Source organism: Pinus tabuliformis, chromosome 1_1 (genome assembly GCF_031772625.1).
Source record: "Pinus tabuliformis cultivar Carrire ecotype Pingquan chromosome 1_1, CPIR1, whole genome shotgun sequence".
Taxonomy (NCBI): domain Eukaryota; kingdom Viridiplantae; phylum Streptophyta; class Pinopsida; order Pinales; family Pinaceae; genus Pinus; species Pinus tabuliformis.
In genome coordinates, this window is record NC_142297.1 from 644483752 (window position 1) to 644503096 (window position 19345).

General features: G+C 40.2%; 1 protein-coding gene across 1 annotated transcript in view; it reads right to left on the reverse strand.

Annotated features, from left to right (window-relative positions):
• LOC149214994 (beta-galactosidase-like) overlaps nt 1-19345 on the reverse strand; it is a 356920-nt gene that overhangs the window by 84041 nt on the left and 253534 nt on the right. The window contains exons 9-11 of the mRNA XM_089392482.1: nt 10281-10390; nt 5654-5763; nt 5250-5357 (exon numbers count right to left, since the gene is read on the reverse strand). Of these exons, the coding sequence (XP_089248608.1) occupies nt 5250-5357; nt 5654-5763; nt 10281-10390 (328 nt within the window). The remainder of the gene's footprint in view (nt 1-5249; nt 5358-5653; nt 5764-10280; nt 10391-19345) is intronic.

Consider the following 19345-nt stretch of genomic DNA (forward strand, 5'->3'; position numbering starts at 1 on the left):
CATTTGGGCTTCCCCCTGGCTTTCTCAAACTGGATAATGGGATGCATCTCCTCTGTATCATTTGCTATCCTCATCAATGGGTCAGCCACTCCCTCCTTTCATGTTGATAGGGGCATAAGACAAGGTTGCCCTCTATCCCCTTTACTCTTCCTCCTAGTCATGGAAGGACTGAGTAGGTTGATTGATACTGAAAAAAGAAGGGGGAGACTCAGGGGACTAAAGATCACTGAACATTTCAATCTGACTCATCTCCTCTTTGTGGACGACATTCTAATTTTCCTGAGTGGAAGTGTTCTGGACACCACATCCATGAATGAGGTACTAAATCTCTTCAACAGAGCCATGGGGATGGAAATCAATAGGGGAAAATCTACCATCTCATTCTCGGAATGCACATAGCAGGAAATTCAACTTTCACTTCAAAAATTTCCTTTTCAAGTCACTGAACTAAAGGATGGACTGAAGTATCTAGGCTTTAGGCTCAAGCCTGATGGATACAAAATTGTTGATTGGACCTGGCTCATCACCAAAGTGGAGAAAAGAATAAATTGTTGGTGTCACAGATTCCTGTCTAGAGCTGGAAGATTAATTCTTATCAAATCAGTTTTGGAAGCCACTCAAGTGTTTTGGATGTCTCTGACTTGGATCCCAAGAGGGATTCTTCACAGAATACAACAAGTTTGTTGTCAATTTCTTTGGAAAGGAAGAAAGGAAGGGAAACCTTTTGCCTGGGTCAAATGGATCAGAATAGCCACTCCCAAAAAATGGGGAGGATGGGGACTCAAGAAACTCCTTGCTTTTGCACAAGCCTTAGCTGCAAAACAGGGCTGGCTATTACTAAAGCAAAATAGCCTCTAGTCGGAGGTAATCACCCACAAATACATTTGGCTTTTATCTATCACTGACTAGATAAGGCGACCCTCCTGGAACAGAAAGGGCATCTCGGTTATCTAGAGGGCCATCCTAAACATGCTTACCATTATAAAGGAAGGACTCCTATGGAAAATTGGAAATGGAGCTTCAGTTCGTATTGGGATTGATCCCTGGACCGGAAGTGGGAACTCTTATCAACTCCCACCCGAGCTTATAAATTACTTAAACAGGAGAGGCATAAAATATATAGAACAACTCGGTGATCATCAAAACTCCACATTTCTTTCACAAGGCTGGCTTTTCGGACAAAACTGGAACATTCCCATTGAATGGGACAGGACATGGCAAAATTTTATCCAAGCACTCACAGAATCACATGTCAGATTAAAAAATGAAGATGATGAACTTATCTGGGGTCACTCCAAAAAGGGCCAATATTCCTCTAAACAGGGCTACGACATCATTATCGTTGAGTCTAAACCAGAAAGCATAAGAAGCTGGTGGAAGTCCCTTTGGAAACTGAAAGCCCCCATGCGCAAAAGACTTCTTATGTGGAGTATACTTGAAAATAAGATTCCCACTGGAACCTATCTTAAAAAAAGGGCTTTCACGGGTCCTACATGGTGTGTACTCTGCCATCAGGAGGAGGAATCAACACAACATCTCTTCCTCACTTGTCCCATTACAACTACAATTTGGACACAAGTTCTCTCAACTCTCAATTTGAACATGAGATGGCATGGAGCTGATATACTATTTGCATGGGACACTTGGTGGGGAGTAGCAGTGGAAAAAACAAGAAATTTGCCCCTGCTGGTCTCATGGCATATCTGGCTCAAGCGAAATCTCATAATCTTTCAAGACAAGCCTGTGATTTGGAATCTGATCCCTTCGAAAATCTGCTCAGCATTTGAAGAGCTACCTGCAGAGGAAAATAACTACAGACCCATGATTATTAGACAAGAGGAGATAGACAAATCAACCCCTTGGGCCTATTTTGATGGGGCTGCTCAGCCACATGGTTGTGGGGGCGGCATCATCTTTCACCTCACAGAAATCACACTTTTTTCATATTAGCATGGGATTAGGCCATGGTACAAATAATCATGCAGAACTGATATCTCTCCGACACCTGATTTACTTTGCCATCCTTCAACATTGCAGGAAAATACAAATTTTTGGGCACTCAAAGATTGTGGTTGATTGGTTTAACAACACTGCTTCTTGTAATGCATACACTCTGAGATCTATAATGGACGAAATTGTTTTTTTTTAAAACATATTTTGATCAGATTTCTTGCTCTCATATCTACAGGGAGCGAAATGAAAGCGCGAACAGGCTTTCAAAAGAAGCGACGAATCGCCCTCTAGGAGAATGGATGATCATAGAACACACACCAGATGGAACATATCGGTACTTCCACAGGCCATACATTGACAGGGATCTACAGAGGGGGAACAACCCCTAATTTTCAGAATATTTTGCTTATAAATTTTGTTCATATGCAGTTTTTTGTTGAAACTGATGTAAATAATATATATATTACAGTCATCACCTTCCGGGGTGACATTTTTGATATCTATTTTGGTCATAGACCAACACAGTACACCCCTCGAGGTCTTATTGTAATTATTCCGATCTTATGACAATGGATTTTCGACCACAGTACAGCATATGCCCATGGGCATCTATAGCATGTAATTTCACCTATAATGAAATTATGAATTTTCTTTCAGGGAAAAAAAAGTCATGTTTTAATCTAACCCGTTGATTAGAGACTTAATCTCGGTCGTTGAAGACTCAACAGGAAAAGTATAAAATGGAGGCTTGGGGTTCATTTCGAAACACAGAGAGAGAGAGAGAGAATTAATCTAGAGTTCGATTTCTGGGGCTAGGAAGCTGAGAAATTCAAACTAAGTGATCATTCAGCAGTAGAGGGGTTGTGAGAATCCGGGAGAAGGACTTTTTGGAGAATACTGACAGAGAGGCGGAGAGAGCTTGCAAAGTGGCAAGCAGTAGCCGAAAGAGCTGACGTTGGGCCAGTCTGGGCCCACACAGTCTTGATGCAGAGCCAGAAAGGCTAGCGCAGAGCAGAAAAGTTGTCTGTCACGCAGAATCTAGAGCTGCCAAGAATTACCAGAACATTCGGGATAACTGACGCAGAGGGCAGAGACGCTGATGTAGGGCTGACGCAGAGCTTGAAAGGCTGATGCAGGGCCAGCGTAGAAGTAGCTGGGGTTAGCCAGTCTTGTGCCAGATCAGCCGTAATTTTGCTGGGTGAAGTGAGGTAAAACTCACTCAGATTTTACGCTAGTATTTTTCTCTGTAAAGGATTGCTAGATGAGCATCCTAGATTTGTATTCAGATATTTCTCTTGCATAATAATAAACCCTTAGAATTGCTGCACCGGTTTTCATGCATTGGGTTTTTCCGGGGACTATTGTGTCAAAAAATAAGTCTATCCTATGTATCTCATTCTTTGCTCTGTTTTCTATTTCATGAGATCAAATATTTAATTAGTGTAGGCTGCAGAAGTAATTTGCTTCAGTATTCAGAAGAATAACTTGATGAATGTAATTTAAAAATCAAGTAGGGGAAGTAGATTCAGATTTGCTGCAATAGGGGTTCCTTCAGAGTAGGAATTTTCACAGCTATAAGCATTGTGACCATCAATATTCATTGTTGCTCCATGACAAGATCTGTTGGTGCTCTTCCTTGCCTAGAGATTGTAGATTCAGATTTGCTGCAGTAGGGGTTCCTTCAGAGTAGGAATTTTCACAGCTATAAGCATTGTGACTATCAATATTCATTGTTGCCCCATGACAAGATCTGTTGGTGCTCTTCCTTGCCTAGAGATTGTATCTCAAGTCCATCCTACATTTGTAAAGATATGGCACTACTTGAGGATCTCCACCTTATTTATAGTTTGGAAGTTTAGGTGCACAATTGTTTTTGATCATGGCTTCAATTCTCTAAGACCATTTGTTTTATGCCTAGGGACAATGTACACAAAATGCCAAATATTTGGATCCCTTGGAGTATTCTGACTTTATTTTGGCATTAGTTGCTCTAAAGGAGAGTCTATCATATCCATTGTATAAACCTTTCCATTTTTTGTATAGCTTTTTGCAAATATCTTTTCAATGTTCATAGATGATGATACTGTTACCATTCAAATCTTCTCTAGGTGTAAGGGTCCCAAGTACAATTGGTAAGAACCTAGAGGCAACCACAAAGCAAGCTTCTCTAGAAGCTTCAGTGCAAATATGGTTTTGAGAACAAGGTCAACTCTTTGTCTGTATTTTGTTTTATGTGGAAGAGAAGAGGTATGTGTGCAGCTGCTTCCAAAACACTTTTTTTTGACAAAGAATGGCAAAGTGTTAGATTCCAGTGCCTATTCTGATTTTATTGTTGTTCTTGTTGCTTTAAGATGATGTAAATTCCATTGTATATAGCCTTTCACTTTTAAGTTTTTGTTTTAGTAATGTAAATATTTTTTTGTAAATATAAAAAGTCTCTGTCTGTCTGTCTATAGATATATATAATTTAAAAAAAAAAGAATAAGAATACTAAAACGTAAATAGGAGTTCCTAATTGCTACACACTATGCACTAATATTTGTAACTATAAAGAGTCTGTCTGTCTGTCTATATATATATATATATATATATATATATATATATATGAGTTCCTAATTGCTACACACTATGCCCTAATAGATTAGTCATCTTTTATCTAAACATGCAGATAATAGTTATGTTCATAAAATAGTCATTCAAATATATTGACACAAATCTTCTGGTCTTACGAAGATCTTCTGAAGGGTTCACTGACCAGGTCGAGCAATAACAATGAACACCAAGAAGGTTCAACTTCCACACCATTGGAAGAGTGCATAGCTCAAAATTGAATTAGTGTCATAATCTTCCATTAAAAATGCATAAACATATCTAGAGAAGTCTATATAGCTGAAAATTCCTAATTCTATAAGTGATTTAGTGTTTGATACAACTATCTAGGTGTTTTAATGATTGAGAATATAAACTACAGATATAAATATTCATACAATTTGCAAGCATGACAGGGGAAGGATGATGCACAAATAATTTTCCAGCCACCGGGGACTGGGATAATTGATCTAACTCCAGATAAATGAAATAATACTAAATAATAAATTATAAAACTAGAAATTAGCCAAGTATAGATTGTAAAAAAATTATTGTTTAAACTTTAAATGGGTACCAAATGAAACTATATATAATGCCGCTCTCCTAAATGTTGTGCTACCAACAGTTTCACAGATGTAAGTATATTTCCTTCCCAGGTATATATAATGCAAAATTGTCGTTGTGAAAAATCATTTTCACATACATACCTGGTATGTCCATAATTCTTGTGACAAGTCATGTGTTCCATCCTTAAAACCTTGAAGCGTAACAGTGCTTATTCCTGCACTTTTTTGCTCAAAGTGTGCCCCCGAATTCTTTCACCACAAATTAAAATCAATCCAATCAGCACCTTAGTGTTTCTTCTATGCATACATTTGAAATAAAAAAACATTTTAGAGAATAAATTCATGGAAATAGAAATAGATAATTTGCATGTACATGACAATTAGAGAAAACATTCATATTAATTCAATAATTATCACAGTACCGTAGCCACAAGTGTCAGAAAAAGATGTAACTTCATTTAAAGTTTTGGTATTTTAGTTAGAGGCCAATAAACAAAATAGCATGAAAGGAAAAATCAAAGATTCAATTGAGTTATGATATTTACCGGTAGTCCGACCATCACACTCAATAGAGCTATATCATTCTTCCCCAAAGTTAGAGAAATAGGTAGCTCGAACATGAAGGATGGATTTGTTTTATTGCCATGTGCACTTCCTGAAATTTGCATCATGCTTAAGATGTCCTCATGAGCATTTCAATAATTCAAATTTTGTCTACTTCATATAACCATAAATTATAATCAATGATACTAACGAATGCACTAATATGCATCAACAATACAAATTTTCACTGACTTGGATTATGCTTATAAAAGATGATTACTACAGTGTTGTAATGTCTAAAGACAACTTGCTTCAGTGTTAGCAATTGGTACTCTATGTGGGTCATTAGTTTCTTATTTTCCATTTATAATTTTCTGTTAATTAATGGACTTTCTGGTGCTTTTATTAGCTCTGAAACCAGATTTGTTGTTTGAGGGCTACATGTCCGAATCTGGCGAATCAGATTCGATTCGACCTAATTCGTGTCCGGATTTTGTGACACGTCGTGTTCGAATGGGACACGATCAAATCCAGATCGTGTCCCATTCGGACACAACATGTCACGAAATCTGAACACGAATCCGATAAACCAGGACCCGCGCGGCCATAAAAGGGCGAAAATGCTTTTGTTTTGTATCATTTTGTGTCATTCCTTTTGCAAGAGGTGAGTTATCGGTTTGCTGTTAGGAGTTTGAAACAAGGAGCCAAGGGTTTGGAGCGTTTTCAAGGAGATTCAAGCAATAGGTAAGTGCATTTCCTTTCTATTTTTTTGCATTTGTATTACAGCAGTTTGTATATGCATTTCTTTTACAAATTTGTGCATGTTTTGTTTATTTTTTTTAACAGTATTCATGGCCCAATCAAGGGCAGCAGGTAGGGGGCAAAGGAAGGGGAAGAATGTCCCCATTGGAGATGCCCCTCCTCCCCCAATTTCATCAAAGTCTGCTGCAAGTAATGTTGAGGGAAGACTTCCTCCTAAAGGTAACATTGAGAAATATCGCTTGTGGAAATATGTCACAAGGGAGGATGGGCCAAGCAGCAAGGGGAAGGGAGGAGACAATGTGAATTGGAGATGCAACTTTTGTCACAATACTTTCACAAGCACATATTTTCGTGTGAAAGGACATTTGTTAGTGTTACCAGGTTGTGGAGTTGGAGCTTGTACACAAGTTCATTTACAAAAGAGGAAAGAAATGGAAAAAGAGTTCACTGTTGGTAAGGCAAATGTGGCTGCAAAATAAAAATAAAAACCAAGAATGATGACCCCCTTCTATTTTTTGAGGAAAGGCATCAACAAATTTCCATTTGAGAGTTCTATTGGGGGACAAGCAACAAGAAAGGCAATTTCACTTGGTCCAATGGACAAGATTTTTCAAAAAGAGAAACGGAAAGAGCTTGATCTCACCATTGCTTTTTTTTTTTTCTATCAAAACTTCATACCCTTTAATATTACACGCTCACCTCTATTTATTGAGATGTGCCGAGCTCTAACTCACGGGTCTTCATCATGGTATGTGCTTCCTGGTTCAGAAAAGCTTAGAACCACATTGTTGACAAAGGCAAAAAAAGAGGTGCAAAAAATGCTAGAGCCTACTAAAGCATCATGGCCAACATTTGGGGTTAGCATTGTTTCTGATGGATGGACAGATCCAACACGACACCCACTCATCAACTTCATGGTTTCTTCCTTGAATGGTCCAGTTTTCTTGAAAGCAGTGGATACACATGGAGAATACAAGGATGCACAATATATGGGTGAGTTGTTTATTAAAGTTATTGAAGATGTAGGTGTTGATTCTTGTGTGCAAATCATTATAGATAATGCACCTGTTTGCAAGGCTGTTGACATGATTGTGGAAGCTGAATATCCACAAGTGTTTTGGACACCTTGCATTGTCCATTCATTGAACTTAGCATTGAAATCCATTGCTTCTGATGTGCTTTGGATTGGTAACATTATTGAGGATGCACGACATATCCGTAACTTTGTACAAAATCATACAAATGCCCTCACTATCTACAAGGAGTACAACAATCTATCATTGTTGAAGATTGCGGATACACAGTTTTCCTCTTCATTCATCATGTTGAAGAGGTTGAGGGAGGTCAAGACCACTCTTGGGGCCATGGTTATTTCAGATTTTTGGTCTTTTTGGAGAAAAACAAATCAACTAGCCTCTAAAAGAGTGAAGGACACAATGCTAGATGATGCTTGGTGGCAGAGGGTAGATCTAATTATTTAGATCATGGACCCTATCATTTCTTTGCTTCGATTTGTTGATACAGACAAACCCATCCTAGGAGAGGTTTATGAGGGATGGGATTCCATGATTAAGTCTGTGAGGAGCATTATTCTACAGAGTGAGTGCCCCGAGTATGAGACATCACTAGAGGCCTTCTGTGGTACTATACAGGATATTCTTATCAGTAGATGGGACAAGAATTACACACCTTTACATTGTTTGGCTCACTGATTGAACCCAAAATACTATAGCCATGAGTGGCTGAATGGTGGACCTTCCTGCAGATTCCCTCCTCACATGGATGGTGAAATCTGACAAGGGAGGAAAGATGCATTCAGGCGAGTTTTTCAGGATAGAACATTGCTTGATAAGGTGGAGGATGCCTTTGCAGAGTTTTCAACTGGCACTGGTCGATTTGTAGGATATGATTGATTAGAGACAGGGGGGCTAAGAAGCCCTATTCTTGGTGGGAAAATCATGGGGCAACAAGCCCTCCTCTATAGTAGTTAGCCATGAGGCTCCTCTCTCAGGTGACTTCATCCTCTTGTTGCGAGAGGTATTAGAGCACATATGGGAATTTGTATAGTGTTAAGAAGAGCAGGCTTGAGCAGTCCAAGGCAGAGACAATGGTGTATGTGCACACCAACCTTCGTCTTATTTACAGGCAGAGGGAAGACTCAGAGTGGTTGAAGGGAAAGACAAAGATGTGGGATGTCTTTCCAGATGATATGGGTCTAGACAACAGCGTTGAGTTGGCATTGGCCAACATGGATTTCAATGATCCAATGCTAGAGCCTATTAGATTTGATGAAGGTGATATTGTAGAGGGGTCATCCTCCACACCAGCAGATGCAAAGATGACTATGGATACAGGGGAGGAGGAGGATGCAGAGGAGAGCAGTGGTGACCATGATGATGAGGACAGTGATGTTGATTCTGTGATGACTATGAGAATTGATGACTCATGAGTCATGGGCTACCTATTGCCTTGAGGCTTGTACACCTGTAGTTGTTATGTATTTTTTATTTCTATTTGCCATCGGCATTGCACTACCTATGTAACACATTTTGATTTTGATGACTTAATGAGAGAACTACAGTTGTCAGTGTCTTTATCTTACTATCTTGTCTTTAGCCATCGATTGTGATTAGATCATGGTCGTTGGTTGCTCAACGAGAGACTGTAAAAGAAAATCGATGGCTTAGTTGGAGACACATCAAGGATTTTGAATCACCCAGTTTGCAGTGATAGCAAGGGCACAGTTTGAGCAAGGGAGACACTAGCAGTAGGGGTTTCACATTGATTGAAGATCAAGTTTCTGAAGACAAAAAATTTCAGAGTGATTTCAAGGTTCTCAGAGACAGAGGGAGATCGATTTTTTGCAAAGTGGCTGAATTCCCAATAGTGGTGCAAATTGATCAAGGAGGCTGAGTTGTTGGTGGAAAAAAAGAAATTCCCAGAAGAGGATCAATTTGCCAAAGGAGGCGTATTTTCAATGGAAGCCAAGCATATTTTCTCATCTAGTGTGAGTTGTCAGGAGGGCCGAATTATTTTGCCAAGTCCGCACATGTGAGCCAGATCGAAGCTCTAGATGAGAGTTGAATTTGATCTGAGGGGCCGAGTTGCTTCCAGGAGGTTTGACTGTAGAAGTGAAGAAATTAATTTTCCTATTTTACGGCAATCAGTTGTAACATTTCAATTATAGATTTTGTTGAATAATAATAAAACCCTCATCCGCTGAACTAGTTTTCTCCACACTAGGGTTTTTCCAAGGACAATTTGTCCAAAAATACTGTTGTCAATTATTTTGTGTGTACATTATTTCTCAGTTATTATTTGTGAAAATTGCAGTAATGATTTAATCGTTATTTTCCGTAATTCAATTTTGAAGACAAATAATCTCCAGTAGATAGAAGATTAAATTCCAGTTGCTGCAATTAATGAAATTTCACATGTTGTGCTTGCACTCCCACATTGTATTCATACTAGTTGTATTCTTTCGTCCCATTGACCTACTTTTGTGGTTATTCATCAAAAATTAATATAATTATCTTATCTTATCTAACATGCATCATAAAATACAGGGTGTTTTGCATCAACAACAATATTGTTATAGTGAACTTCACCAGCATCTTGGACAACCAGAGTGTTTCCAAAACAGTCATTTTTAAGAAACTGATTTAAAGCTAAGATAGCATGAAGCTGAACACTTAGTTTAAACTTGAGGATGAAGTTTCCAAAGTCCTCAATAGAAAATCACTTTTACAAACACAAAATAAAGAACTGGAATAACATTTTACTACATTTTTCATCACAGCAGCAAGATGGCAAATCATATCTACAGAAGAACAATGTAATAATTGATCTAAAGACATGAGGAATCACCTGCATAATTATTGTTGATAAAAACATGAACAACATGACCTTGAGACCCAATAGCCAGGACTGGTGGAATGTTACTCATTAGAAAGGGCTCACCTTCATTGACATCAACACTGCAGTTCAGAGTTAAATTAGGGAATTTACTGCCAAGCACAACTTTTTAACAGCACTATAATACAAAGAAAAGCATGCCTCAGAAGATATTTTGCATCAACGATCAGATTGATAATTTAACTACAAAATTATTCTTACCTCAGAAGTCATACATGAAAAAAAAAATTGACTACATGCATTAAAGACATCTAGTAATAATTTTAATATTGATCAAAACGATAATTTGAATATTGAGTTACAAACAATGCATTAGCAATGCTCATTCATTTAGACTTTATTATTTTGAATATGCTAAGAGTAATTTTCTCTGCATACGTCATGCAAGATTGTTGATAACTGTGAATGATTTTATATGCATACATCATACAAGATTGTTGATAACTGTGAATGATTTTATATGCATACACCATGCAAACTTGTTGATAACTGCAAATGATATTGTTTAAGTTGATTAGCTAATATAGTTCAAGATTCAGTTATGTCCAGAAGCATGAAACTAATGAATTTCTCAGAGATGGATTGTTTAACTAGTTTTGTGAATATGTTCTAGATTCGATTATGTCCAGAAGCATGAAACTGGTGAATTTCTCAGAGATAGATCAGGATAAAGTACAAATTAGGAGGAATATTTTGGCAAGGAAATAAGAAGATTTTGTACAGGTAGAATGAGATCCTGCTACTTCGGCATCCATATCCGTGGATATGAAGCAGGTAAGGAGAAAACTACTGCTTATTAAAGCTGCTTGACGAATATATAATTGTGTAACATGTAGGCATGTATGCCACACTCATTTCCGCAACCAGAACCTATGTCTAGCACATCACTTATATTACTGCATGCTGCAGTAAAGGCCCACCTTCAAATTTGGGCATAAAGCATAGTCAGGGAAAATCTTTGACATAAGATGAAACAGCCTAAAGCATTCCCAGATTAGCCATTTGGTGCACCTAACACAATTGGTCATTAGCAGTCCCCCTTCCAGAGCTTAAAACGAGCAGATGTAACAAGAAAATGACTTTCAACTAACAAAATGAAAGTAAAGCGGAAAAAATTGCTTAATTGCTTAGTTGTGTACCTTTAGGAATTATTTTCCGACAAATTATCCATGTAACTTTTGAAAAGGGAAAATTACTGAGTCATCTTGACATCTTGTTAGAAGTGTCAAACTTGTAATATCTTCTGAAAATATTTCTGGAATGGCTATATATTCTGGTAAATATGATGTGTTTCATGCTCACGAAGATATTTGAAACTGCCAATATTTTTAGAAGACACCAGGTAGTCCATTACTGTGAAACTCTTTGAAATGCAGCAACTGGAATTAATCCTCCTAGCTGATTATTCAGTTTATTAATTTTCTGATTAATATCGAATTAATCACACTACAATTTCTTTATAAAATAAAATAAACGTCGCGGAAATAAAAATGCTGGAAACTGAGAAATGCTAGCACACACAAATATTATGACACCATTAGTTTTGAAAAATGTCCCGGAAAAACCAATGTGGGAGAACTGGTGCAAAACTGAGGGTTTTTATTCTTAAGCAGCAATGAGAAATTTTGAGTACAACTAGATGCCCAAAACTGGTGATCCTCTACAAGATAATTTGGCTACAAAAATTAGTGAGACAAATTATGCCTCATCGGACACTGATCCAACCTCGAAACTAGCATCAACTGGGCTCCACAAAACCCCTGCGTCAGCCTTTACGCCAATGTTGTGCAGTCCCTCACACGCTTGGCCTGGAAGCTACTTTAGTTAGGGCATCTACCTCAACTCAGCCTCTGAGAATGACTCGTTGTTACTTCCAGAAATTCTCCCAGCCTCCAACAACTGAATTGACCCTCACTTCAGCTAAATTGAACTCTATCCTTTATGTTGCCTGCATAGTCCTTGTGCAACCTCACTAAGGAAACTCGTCCCTCTTATCGCTCACTCTCTGGAACTGGAAAACTTTGTCCAGACTCACTGTCTCTACCCCTCTCACACCTGCGTTAATTTTTGCTCGAACTCTTCTTCCTTGCTCTATTGTTGCAGCTGGATAGCTCAATCTGCCAAGGAACTCGCTACTCTGGTATGTTCTCCATCTACCCATCGACCTCTTCTTATAATCTCGAGATGGGACTACAACAAGCACGATTAAAACTTAACCGATGGTTGAGATCATCTCCAAGTCGATCTGTGTGAGTTTGTAGAAGATTCATACCTTTCTCAATTATTTCTTATTAATTAACCACTTTTCGTAAGTTAGACTTGGGAAATTTTTAATTATGGTCAATTAATTTAATTGAGCTATCTTTAGGTGGAATTTCTAGAAACGATTTATGGGTTTTGGAGAACTCTTGTGTTTTAGCCTCTCCACAAAGTTTCGAGACTAGAACACCGTCCGATGCTACAAAAACTAACACTCCTTCTTAGCGAGGAAGGTGTTCTAGTGCTGAACTACTACAACACCTTGTCTCTCCATCATCCTCCCATACATGATGTTGATGTCTAATAGGAAACTCTACTCCCTCAGTCACTACTTTGTTCCCATAGTTACTATGTTGTTCCCTCGGTCATTGTCCATCAAACACTATGCTAACTCTAATTCATCTGCCACTAGCTGTAGTTAAACCATGCTGCATTTGTGTTGTCGCTGACACTGCACTGTACATCATGTATTGCTGCCAACTCTGCATCTACACTGCATTCCAACTAATACTTCCTCTCAATTGTCGTTGTTGTTGCTGCAGCTTCTGCAACTGAGAAGTATCTAAATCAACTGTGTCTTTGTGTTGCAATTGTCTCCTAAGTCTCTCACTATTACTAGCCTCTGCACTGTTCATTGGGAAATTTGTGTTGTTGTTGATTCTGTTACTGAGTCTCATTCTCTTCTATCAACATTGCTTTGTGCTTCTCAGCGTCTGACTGCAACTAGTGTCTGCAACTGTCACTCTAGAATCTGATTGCATCAACTGAAACTGATTCTCTTGCTACTGAATATTGTGGGCCCCTACAGCAAGGGCATTGATTCATGACGAAACACCATCTGATGCTCACCTCGATGGACCCTGCCCAAATCTTTGCAAATTTGAACTCTAATCTTCTCATACTGTTGTTGCTACTGCTCTACACTACAACTGCAGCTGCTATAATAATTAGTCTGATCTCCCACGATCCTAAATCGCTAGCTTCCATAGGGATGCTTCCTCTGAAGATAGACTCGCTCTAAGTCTCGATCTCGCTATGGGAAATATCTCCGCTCCCTCCTAGCAACTCACACTGTCCTCCTGTACTGGAAACTGGACTGTGTGGCTTTGTGCTCGGAATCTTCTGGCTGGAATTGCACCTGCATATTGCAACTAGGTAATTCACACTACCTGTGTCACTGCAACTAGCCTTGCAACTGTTTCACGTGTATTGACTGCAACTAGTTCTGTAACTGTCATCTAACTGCATCCTGCTGACACTATCTCATTGTAGCTAGCTATGCACTATCTCACATGTACTGACTGCAACTAGCTCCGCTGACATTGAATCCTGCTACTATGATACTATCGGCTCCTGTAGCAAAGGTGATGATCATGTTGCAATGAATGGACCTGATATAATGATCTCTCTATTGCTTTTGCACAGGATCTTGCCCATCCGACACACTAGAGTTTCATACTCCTCCTGGATCTGATGCCCCACTATCTCCTTTTGAGCTCAGTTCCTGTCTGGGACACTTCTTCGCTTTGCAACTCGTACTGGATAACTCATACTTCCTCCGACACCTGTGTCCAACAACTGGAAGTCGATCTACCGCCCAAATCTCCATTTTGGCTAACTCGCACAACCTCCTTTAGCAATCTTGTATGACGATCTTTGCAAAGCTGCAAAATCTGCAAAACTCAAATAGCTGGAGACTAGATCTGGAAATCTCCTTATGTTTCCCGCTCGACCTCTTCTGTTGCTTGCACCCCATTCTGGAATGCGCAAATTTGCTATTGTCTGCCTCCTGAAGTCCTTCTCTGTGTTGATTTGGGTTAGCATCGGATGTGCTCTAAGCCTCAAATTTTGCACGGAGGGTTGGGCAGTATGATACATCTTGTTGTTGGATTTTGACTGCTGCTAGTCTCTGCGCTGACACTCTGAAGCCTCTGCATTGTTGCTGACCTATGCTTTGTGCCATCTGCACTGCTGCCAACTCTACTTTGCGTTGCTCAGTCTCTGGCGCTCCTAGCCACTGCAACTGTCACTTCGATACCCCTTTGCACCCACTGACACTAGTCCATCCTGCTACTACTGATTTGGGCTCCCGTAGCAAGGTATTGATCCAAGAGGTGGACTCCTCAAGGATCCTTCCCATCTGCAGCTCTTTCGAACTACAACTCTAGATCTCCCCATCTCCCTCCTGGGCTATCATGGCGAACTCCTCCTCGATCTTCGCAGCTGCAACCTTCGAATCATGCTTCTCATCCTTGCCCTTCTTCCTGAGAGGACACTAGGTAGCGTAGTGACCGAATTCACCACACTTGAGGCATTTGATCTTCGAGACATCCTTCTTCCGCCTCCACTGCTCCTACTGCCCCTTGGATGCAAGGGTTGCATTCTCATCCTCCTCCTCGGGCTTTGACCCACTATTTTTGCTCCCATCAAGTTTACACTTGACCAAGTCTCTCCTCAACTCTTCCTGCTTAAGAGCTGCCCACATTCCATCCCTGTCTGGCAAAGTCACCCTGCCCGGGATGCTGTAATGTCCCTTAATAATAATTAATAATAATAATAAACAAATAATAAATAATATAATATAATATTAAAATACAAGAAAATAAATAATAAACAAGAAATAAAAATAGTAATAGTAAAAAAATAATAAATAATAAATAACAATACTAAACCTCTAAATAAATATAAATAGAAATAAAACAAGAAAGCAGTAAAAATCAGTAAAGCTATCAAAAAGTAAAAACAAAAGAATAAAACAAGAAAACAATAAAGTTGCATGTTGACACATGGAGTGTGTGCATGTGGTTCCCCTTCCAATGTTTGCTCTATTTAATAGATTATGAGGAAGATGAGAGGCATTCCATCATTCCATGATTCCATCATCCATTCTCTTGGGAGAATAAGTGTTGTGAGACAAAGGATACCCTGGAAGTAGTAAGTTGATTGAGGGCTCGGGGGTAGCCAGTTGTAGCAAGATTTTGTGCAATTGAGCCTACGGTTGGGTGGAGAGTCGTCCCCAAGACTTTGTTGCAGTTAGCAGAATTCAACTAGCATTCCACAGGTAAGTTGTCTCTCCTCACATTTCTTTTGAAATTTAATGTTAACTAGTTAATAAATTGTGTGTTGATTATAAATCGCTTGATTAATCTAATTAATTACGTATTGTTAATTCAGGGCTGTTACAGATGCTCTGGAAAAAAAATTGCCACTCCTTTGAAATTGAATTCAGGGCCAATCTTACCATCTCAGAAGCTTGAGGTGTTGACCCCACAACTACCAACTTGTCTCGGGTCTCCTAAAGCTTAGCAAGGAATGGATCAATGTGTTCCCCCTTCTACATCTATGTCGATTTCATCTTCTGCTCGGAGGATCCCTGATATAGCATCGACAAAGCATCACAGATCTCCTTGGTAGTGCCTCTGCCAGTGATGTGACAAACTACATGATCCTTCACTCCGTCGAGGATCATCCACTTGGTCTTCACCATCTCTCCCTTCTACTTTTTGAGCAGATATGGATCCGTAGGCACATCTACCACGCTATCAATGTAGGTCTTGAGAGAATGTTCATCCAGAAGGCACAACATCCTTGCCTTCTAGATCACATAGTTGGATGCACCATCCAACCTATCTTGATCTCTCAACCCACTGGTTGCCATCTTTGCCAACGAACTGTCAAATGTCGTCCTCTCTCCTCTACACAACACTAAGCTAGCCTACACAGTCCCTACTGGAGTGAGTAGATCTATTGCTCCTTGCTGCTGCTCAGCAAATGAGAATTCGAATTCCCTAGCTAGGAATTCTCTGAGGAAGAAATTCACTCAAGTATCTCTCTTCTTCCTTCTAATGTCTTTCTGCCCAACAACTGCCTGTAGAAAACTACGTCCCACCAGAAAACCTCCTCTTCGCTGAAGCTACTATTGCACTGCTCCCTTTGCCACTCACAAATTTCGATCTGGAAATCCTGCCACTTTGTCGATTCACTCAGAGAGAGATTTTCCACGAAAATCTTGTCCTCTTGGCTTGGACTGTGCAATCACTCTAGGGATTCAAATTGTTGCCTCTGCAGGAATTTTGAACTCCCTTCTTCCTTCAACGTTGGGCTCTTCCCGCACTGCTCTATTGTTTCACCTATAGCTCTGATACCATGTGAAAATTTGGATGCCCAAATTTCTACTGCAACAACTAACTATGTTTCTCCTATTTGTTAATTACTGAACAAATTTATTTATTGTTTACAACAGTAAACACTGAAACTAATACATTGCAGCCTTCCCATTTAAATAAAATGCGGAAACAAGAAACTGAGCAAGAAAGAAATACACAACACATCAACACAGTTGTTTTTGGATAAATGTCCCCGGAAAATACCTGTGTGGGAAAACCGGTGCAGCAGTTGAGGGTTTTATTATTAAGCAGTAGTCTTTCTGAATACAATCTCAGGATGCTTTGTTGGCTATTCCACTACAAACAATATCACCGACAAAAGAATAGTGAGAAGTACCTCACACTATCACAGGCAATCCCGACTGATCCAGCCATAGAATGGCTTGCCCCTTGCTACTTCTGCGCCGCCTCTACGCTGCCTATATGCAGTCACTGTGTCATCCCAGCGTCACAGCCTCTAGGGACAATGTCACTTCCTCTGTTGATTGAATTCCCTCCCAGAACTTCAATTTCCGCCTCCCAGTCTCACACCCCCGCTTCTTGCTCCAGAAATCGATTCCTCCAACAAAAATACGGACCTCCTCAAGGCTTCAATGTCTGTATGGCCCTATGTCAACCTCTTTGGATCTCTCTCTGCCTCCTCTGCTGAGTATTCCCGGATCAAGAGAAATCTCCAACCGGAACTATCCCTGCCCCTCACTGCAAAAGACCACTTCGAAATTCTCTCCGGCAGCTGCTCTGCTTCAGAAATTTGATCTTCTGATCATCACTCGATGTTTCTCCAGGTGCCCATTGATGTCCTTATAATCCTCCAGTTGATAACCAACAACCCAGATTAGATTCTAATCAATAGCTTAGATCATTTGGACTCGATATTCGCCGCCTTCTAGAAGTTTCACCCATAGTTTAGATTAATACCCATTAATTATTTTAATTTCCTAAGTTTAGACTTAGGGACCCATTAAAAATAATTAATTATTTTAATAAAATTGTCTCTGAGTGGAATTTCTTAAAACAATTTCTGGGTATTGGAGAATGCATGTGTCCTAACTTCCCTACAAATTTCGAGACTAAGAGCACATTCGATGCTACCAAAAATCAACACTCCCTCTTAGCGAGGAATGTGCTCTAGCAATGCAACTTGATGAAGCATCGCCCTGTTCTGTAACAACTCCTTTTGTGTTGTTGATGTCTGACATCATTGCCCATCAACTACTGCGCAAATGTTGCATTTGTACTGCTGCTGACGCTGCCACTATCAACACTGCATTTGTACTGCAACTCCCTCTGAAATTCTGCATCCATGCCGCTGTTGGCCCTGCCACTACCAACACTGCATCTGCACTACAACCTTCGCCAACTGTTGGTGCCACTGCATCAGCAATGGAAAAACATCCAAAATAACTGAACAGGTGTTTAGTATGATACATCTTGTTGCTGGAATTCTTACTATTACTAGTCTTTGCGCTGACCCTCTGAAGCCTCTGCGCTGCTGCTGACCTCTTCTCTTTGCCATCTGCACTGTTGCCAACTCTGCTTTGCACTTCTCAGTCTTTGGCGCTCCTAGCCACTGCAACTGTCACTTCGGCACTCCTCTGCACCAATTGACACTAGTCCATCCTGCTATTATTGATATGGGCTCCCGTAGCAAGGTATTGATCCGAGAGGTGGACACCTCAACAATCCTACCCATCTGCAACTCTTTTGAACTACAATTCTAGATCTCACCATCTCCCTCCTGGAGACTCTTGGGCTTTCATGGCAAACTCCTCCTCCTCGATCTTTGCGACTGCAACCTTCGGATCATGCTTCTCATCCTTGTCCTTCTTCTTGAGAGGACACTATGTAGCTTAGTGACCGAATTCACCACACTTGAAGCATTTGATCTTCGGGATGTCCTTTCGCCTTCGCTGCTCCTATTGCCCCTTTGATGCAAGGGCTGCATTCTCATCTTCCTCCTTGGGTTTCAACCCACTGTTGCTTCTCCCATCAAGTTTACACTTGACCAAGTCTCTCCTCACTCTTCCTGCTTAAGAGCTACCCACATTCCATCCCATTCTGGCAAAATCGTACTGCCCAGGACGCCCTGGACAAAAACTTGCCACTCCTCTAAAAGTGAATTTAGGGCCAGGCTTACCATCTCGGAAGCTTGAGGTGTTGACCCCACAATTGCCAACTCGTCTCGGGACTCCTTAAGCTTAGCAAGGAACAGATCAATGTGTTCCCCCTTCTGCATCTGCGTGGATCTCATCTTTTGCTCCAAGTGCATCTTCGACTGCTCGAAATATCCCTGATACAGCGTCGACAAAGCATCCCACATCTCTTTGGCAGTCCCTCTGCCAGCGATGTGACAGACTACATGATCCTTCACTCCGTCGAGGATCATCCGCTTGGTCTTCGCCATCTCTCCCTTCTACTTTTTGAGCAAATCTGGATCCACGAGCATAGCTAGCACAATGTCGACGTACGTCTTGAGAAAATGTTCATCCAGAAGGCACGACATCCTTGCCTTCCAGATCACATAGTTAGATGCACCATTCAACCGGTCCTGATCTCTCAACTCACTGGCTACCATCTCTGCCAACAGATTGT